Below are 6869 nucleotides of genomic sequence, written 5' to 3' on the forward strand. Positions count from 1 at the left end.
GGACCGCGGCCCACGGCTGCCCCGGCGCCGTGGGGCCGGGGCCGGGACCGGGACCGGGACAGGGACCGGGCTCCCCCTGCCCCCTGCCCCGCTGCCGGGTCCCGCGTGGCAGTTGCCTGACAGCCCCCTCCCAGCGGGTAATAAATAAATGAATAAATAAGTAAATAGATAAACAAACAAATCAGCACTCCCAGCGGGTAATAAATAAATAAATAAATGAATGAACGAAAAAATGAAAAATAAATGAATGAATGAATAAATCAGCACGTGCCCATACGGGTAGGTGGAAACTCTCTGGCAGGGTTGTGCCTCTCTCTGCGTGACCCCATCACAGGGGCAGCCGCCCCCTACAGCTACAGCGCTGTTCAGGTGCTTTAGAAACCTCTCCAAGCGCAGCAAGGCGACCCGGGACCCCGGCCAGGCCGGGAGGGGGGGCTCAGGCAAGGCTCCGCGGCCCGGAGCCTCTGCGTGAAAGCAGCTCCCGAGAGCCGGGGCCGGCCGCCCCCCGCTCCGCCCCGCTCCGCCCAGCACGGGCAGCCCCGGAGCGGAGCGGAGCGGAGCGGGTGGGAGCGGCGCCGATGGAGGGCGGCGGCGGCGGCGAGGCGGGGGAGGCGGCGGCGCTCCGCGAGGCGATGCGGCTGCTGCGCATCGAGCCGGCGGCCGCGGGGCCGAGCGCGGCGGGGGCGGGCGGAGCGGCGCCGTGCTCGGTGGGTGCCGGGGCCGGGGCCGGGGCCGGGGCCCGGTGGGCGCCGGTCGGCCGCGGGCGCTGAGCCGTGTGGCCGCCCCGCAGAGGAACGTCCTGCGGAAGCGGAGGCGCTGGGAGCGGGTGCTGGCGGCGCGGAGGAGGCGGCGGCGGCAGGAGAGGGAGCGGAGCCGGGCGCGGCGGGACGGGGGCCGAGGTGAGCGGCGCGGGGCCGGGGGAGGGCGGCGGGGTGGCGGCTGTGTCGCGGCGCAGCCCCTTGAGGTCTCTCGGCTCTGTCCCGCAGGGGCCGCCCGCCGGCACAGCAAGGCCCTGGCGGAGCAGCGGCTGCTGGAGGCGCGGGCGTCGGGGCCCCGGCTCTGCGTGGACCTCGGCATGGCCGACCGCATGTCGCTGAAGGTACGGGGCCGCCGCCCGCCGCCCCTCGGCCCTGCGCGGCTGCGCCCGCGGGGAGGGTCCCGCGAGGAAGCGGCTCCGGGGCGGCAGCAGCGGGAGGGGGCGCGGCGGGACGGGGCGTACAGCCAGGGTGCGGACACGCCGGAGGCTCTCCTGGGCTGAGCGCGGCGGGGGACGCGGGACCCCCCTGCTGTTGGCCACGTCTCCACCTCGAGGCCTGTTGCTCTCCAGCACAGGCTGCCTGGGCGCTTGGCAGCCAGGGCTTCAGCGAGATCTGCAGGCAATGGAGCTGCGCTCCCTGCACCTTCCCTTAGCAGCCGCCCAGCGTCGTGCATGGCGAACACAGCCGTCGCGCTCCTGGCCCTGAGGTTTGTGGGTCACTCGTTAATGTGGTGCTCGTTATCTCTTGGAAGGAAACCAGCCGCCTTGCTTCTCAGATCAGGAGGCTCTACGGGGCCAACAGACAGGCCGAGAAGCCGTTCTGGCTCTACCTGACGGAGTTTGTCGTGGGCTCGTTGATCTATGAGGAATGCTTTCGCATGAATGACGGCTTCTCCAATTACTTGGTAAGGGTTTCTGTCTACGGTGCTTTTGAGGCCTAGAAGGAAAGGCTGCCCTATTCCAGTGGCTTGTGTTCCTGTCTAATGGCACCCTACAGCCATGCCCTGTGCAGGTCAGTGGTGGGCTGACCTGGCCTTCCGTACCAAGCTCAGTGGGACTTACGGATGTGACCTACACATGCAGGTTATGGTAGTGACATTGAGCTGTGTGTTGTGCAGCACACCCGGGGTCGTGTGTTGTAACAGTGAGGGGAGAAAATCACGTGAAACAGAGATTCCTGAATCTTTCAAGAATTAAAATCTCACTTGAAATGAGGAAATTGTTTCTCTCTCTTTCTCAAACCATGTCTAGAGATTTTGATGAAAATTTAATGCATCTTGACGTACTCAATCAGTGCCCATGTAGAATTTTTTTTTTTCAGTTAAAAAAAGAAAAACAAAACAAAACATATTTGTAGGGGTTTAAACGCCTAAAAGCAGTGGCATCACTTTCAATATGCTTCTTTCTGTCTGGAAGCTTGTGTCAGCTGAACTTAGGACTAATGGGCTTCTCTTACTGTGTTGCATTTTCCAGATGGATACTACTCAAGAAAGTTACCTGGACCTGTTTCCTTTAGATGCAATTGTTTATCTCACTCCTGACTCTGAGAATGGTAAATATTTTATTTGCTTTAAGCACAGGTAACCAAGGCATAGGATTGATCTATTTTTTTTAAGCTTTTATTTTAGGAATATTTCATGCATCGTATTCCAAGCATTCGTTGTCTCAAGCTGCATGAGATATACTGTGTCCTTAGATCTTATGCTCAGTCTACTCCAATTTCAATCTGTTTTGGCACAGGATGAAGTTCTAAAGCAATGCCGCTGTGATTTGCAGCAAACCTAACCTAAAACTCTGTGTAGACACCTGCAGTTTGTTATACTACCGAGTAGAAAAGTGGAGATGCAGTGGCAGTTTTGGATGCATTACAAATATCCCCTTTTTGTTTAATTTGGTGCTGAGTTCATTTTCTCCTCTCCCTCCATTTCTACCTGGCCCTATGTTCATGGAGACACAGATCCCTTTCTCGTTCTATGGAAGAAAGCAGCTCTGGTAAAGAATCTGGTTAGGGGGTGTGTGTGTGTGTGTGCGTGTTTGTTTGGTAGGTGACCCTGACAGTGGGAAGCTAACTGCAGAGCAGATTAGGATCACACTCACCACATCAGCCTTGTGCCAGAATAGAAGTTATGAAAAGGAGCAAAGCACTGCTTATAGAGCTGCATCCCTGGCAGTCTGTGCTTTCGGTCTACGTGTGCTCTCCCCTTTTCATGCTGCCTGCAGGTTCAGGCAGACACTTCTGTCTTAGAAGCCTTGGCTTCCTGCACAGTCTGAGGGTGAAAGGTGACTGGCCACAGCTTTCTCATGTAAGTTGGGCCTTGCCTGGAGAATGGTGTAGCGCATGACTTTAGTGTTTTAGGTGATGAGCATGTACTTATCTTGTTTCTAGTCCTTGAAGATATTGATCCAAAAAAAGTGTACATCCTTGGAGGCCTGGTGGATGAAAGTATTCACAAGGTGGGTAGTAGCCTGTTGGAATCTGAAAGTCTTGTCTGCCCTACATTCTACTGAGCAGACATCCGAGTGGCAGCACCCAGTGCTGCTGCTGCCCTGATTTGAGACATCACTATTGTGCCACCATCCGTTTTTCTCACAGAACTTCAAGGTTCTGCCTGGATCCAGCACCAGGCAGAGACCAGAACAGTCTGAGTGAAATGAACTCCAATACAGTTTCCAGCTTCATAGCTGCTTGTCCTCAAAATGATGTTCATGCTATAGATGTTTGTGCACATTGGGTACCTTGTTCCTGTTCCCCTTGCAGAAGCTGACTCTGCGAAGGGCACAAGAGCAATCCTTGCAGACAGCCCGCCTCCCAATTCGTGAGTACATGATAAAAGCTGTAAACACCAAGAACTACCACTCGGAGACACTAGCAATTAATCAAGGTGAGGGGCTGAGCCATGTCCTGTCATGTGCCTGGGTGGGTAAAGTTTACAGGCTCTGAGAGAGCATTTAAAATGAGCAGTGAGGGAAACTGGTAGCAGACTTCTCTTTTGCTAGGCCTTGTCCCTAGTGTTTCAGTTTTAAAAGTCTCACACTTCTCTGTATCAGCCCATTCTCAGGGAGCAGGACTGCACCATTCAGCTTTGCACAATTCAATGTGAGGAGGCTGCCCTTGCTAGAAGTCACTCAAGCTCCTAGGCAAGGGAGGACAGGCCAGTGTCAGCCTGAATCAAGGCAAGTTGCTTTGGTTGTCAAAGCCTATGCTTTTCCTAGTCAGAGCTTCCCCGTCATCATCAAAATAGGTACGTCGCTTGCTCTCAGATAAGCTACCTTAGACATTTGCTCGTAAGATTTGAAGTGAAAAGGAGCACAAGCCCTATGCTAATCTACTCTGGCATCATCTATTCTCAGTTCCTAATGTTTTGCAGCCAGTGGAATATGTAGTATGGCTTGCCATGGATAAGCGTATCAGAGCATGGTACACGTCTCTGTTCCTAACAGTCTTTGATGTCTTGTCAACTTACTACAAGACCCGAAGTTGGCCAGATGCCTTGAAAGCTGGAGTTTCTTCTGGAAAAGGCTACGTGCTTCCAGATGCAGAGAAGTAACTGGAGATACCTCAGCATGACAATGCACAAGAAAACTCTTTTATTTTATGATGTTAAGGAGTTCTGCAGGGAAGAGCAGCAAACTTCAGATTTCAAGCAGAGCCACTAGCATGAACATGTGTAGAAAAAACAGCTCTGCTTAAATTTAATTGCATACAGACTTCGTCAAGAGTGACACATTCTGCCTCAACAGTACAATGCTGGAAATTACTTTTCATCCTGAAATGAAAAACAAAAGCCAGTTGAGCCTTGGCATCAACAAAGAACTGACAGGAATTCAGTTTAACAAGCATCTGCGAATGAAAATAGAGAATCTGTGACTCTTAAACCTGCAGCTGTTCTAAGACAGGGAGGAGAGCTTAACGGTTACTTCTTTCACCTTGATTAAACAGGAAGAATTACAGAGCACATTGTTGAATAAAAGTCCTTCCCAAAGAAAAAGGCAATGCTGTTCTAATTGGGGAACATGGGATGGGAAGAGATTCTGCAATGATTAAAGTTCACAGGTACACCATGTGCTATTTTCTTCATACCTCTTGTACTGAAGAGTTGGTGTGTTGCTGAAGCCTGTAGGTAATTCTGTGCATGCTGCTCACAACCTAAAATAAAATGTTTAAAGTCACATTGCATCCTTAAAGCTACTGCTGTGTTACAATTACCCGTCATCCTGCACTAATGTGCGACGTTTACTAACTCTGATGTTCCTCTTGAAAACGGTATCTGGGATTTGACTGCGCTCTGCGCAGAACCATGACACATTTTATGTCCTGAGCAGAGAGCATTTTTGATGCACACAAGATAAAGTTATCAAAGTCATTGTTGCTTTAAAAACAAACAAGAACACCCACTGTCAATGACTGAAGCTGTTGATAGGCAGTAGTTGTTGATCCCCATATAGGCTGAATTTGTCTTTGCAGGTGCCTGTTGCTTTATTGTAGCCTGTGGGCTCTTTCTGTTTGTAGTCACACTGCACTGCTCATCAGTTGTTAGTGCATAGTTAGGTGTCACTGCACCCTGCTAAAGCAGCAAGTCTGCACTTTGGCTTAAGTATAAGAGATTTTTGTCTTGCTTATTCATCCCCTGAGATTGTTAGGCAGCAGCACACACACTAACTAAAACAACCTGCCAGCGATAACTGTCACAAAATCCTGCTTCAGTGAATATTCAGCTATCCTCCCCCCGTGGCTGAAGGCACTTTAGCCTCTGCAGCCAGGAAAGCAGATGGCCCTCGGGCAGCTTGCCTAGCTTTCTGCCTGTAGGTGCACAGTGAGAGGCAGCACCTGCACTGGAGTCAGTGTAGGGCTGCTAAAGGCTGCCAGATTCCTATGGGTGTTTTTCAGCATCTCCATGGCATGGGAGGTCCCTTAGGACTGCTACAGCATCCATGTAGTACCCACCTGCCAGCACCCTCAGCTGCCTCCATCTCCTACACTAGGGTTCAGCTGCAAGGACTTGTCCTTTACTTCAGAATCATGGGGCAGTCCTGACCACCCGCTTCCTGGGCACATGAGGAGATGGGGTGACCTTGTGTGGAACAAGGCAGCTGGGAGTCTACCTGCTCCCCTTTGCTGCCTTAGGCAGGCCCCTCCATTCTGAGCACACTCATCTGCAGGGACTGTTGGAAGCACCACCCCTGCAAACAAATTCCTAAAGTCAGAAAACAGCACTCGGGGACCTTTTGCTGCCTTCTTTATCACTGGAGACCTGAGGATGTGCCTCCAGCACTGGAAGGCACACTGATTGACTACGCAACTTAGAAAACGTTTACATGCTAACAGCTCATACGTAGCTAGGGATACCTAGCACATAATGCAAGATGAGCTATTGATAAGAAAGTTGGGAAAAGGGGCTTGCCTTCTCCAAGGGAGGCCAACATCATGGCTCATCTCAATGGCTGTCAGGTTGGTACTTCAGTCTTAGGACTTCCTTTTTCGGAAGACAGGGATTCTTAAACAGCTGATATATCATAGCGAGGGGGGGCAAAGGGAAGAAGATGCTGATTAGGGACTTTCTTTAGCATCAGCAAACGGGAACAGAAGATATGGCTGACCCGCAGAAACCATGTCAAAAGGAGAGGATATGGTGTATCCCCAGCCTGGGAAAACCTTCTCTACCCCCTTTGCAAAAGCAGTCAAACAGCACATATATATATATATATATATATTTTCCCCCCCCCTGAAGTGTTTTCAATCACAAGCTCAGCCACAGAGACTGGACTAAGCCGCCTGGGTTTCTTTGTCAGACCAGGGTGGACGTCGATCTCACTCAACTTCAGAGCCTGCTTGGTCATCTCCCTGCCTGGCATGTTTGTAAGGACTGAGGAAAGGCAGACAAAAGGCTCTCTCCGCAGGTGACAGAAGAAGGCTACGACACCACCCTGAGACTAGCCATCTGCAAAGCATTCGGGAGGTAAGGGACAAACCCCAGGCTAGATACATAAGTTACTGAAGTGCTCTATGAGTTTGCATATTACACAGTGCTTGTGTACACAGAATTACACAAAGCTTGGCTAGAGCGGGGCATGCCCTTCCCCATGGCCACCCTTGAACTGGGCAGTTGCCAAT

At 51.7% G+C, this 6869-nt stretch overlaps 1 protein-coding gene across 1 annotated transcript; it reads left to right on the plus strand.

The window, feature by feature from the left end:
- Positions 1-578: 578 nt before the first annotated feature.
- On the plus strand, positions 579-4942 carry LOC311208950 (tRNA methyltransferase 10 homolog B-like; the record flags this gene model as incomplete). The annotated part of the gene is made up of 8 exons (XM_084285997.1): positions 579-707; positions 791-899; positions 987-1099; positions 1510-1662; positions 2231-2309; positions 3144-3211; positions 3516-3639; positions 4199-4942. 8 exons carry the CDS (start codon positions 579-581, stop codon positions 4303-4305), a joined length of 882 nt encoding a protein of 293 aa, XP_084142123.1. The 3' UTR covers positions 4306-4942.
- Positions 4943-6869: the final 1927 nt, after the last annotated feature.

Source organism: Netta rufina (genome assembly GCF_964035555.1).
Source record: "Netta rufina genome assembly, chromosome: 4".
In the NCBI taxonomy this organism is placed as follows: domain Eukaryota; kingdom Metazoa; phylum Chordata; class Aves; order Anseriformes; family Anatidae; genus Netta; species Netta rufina.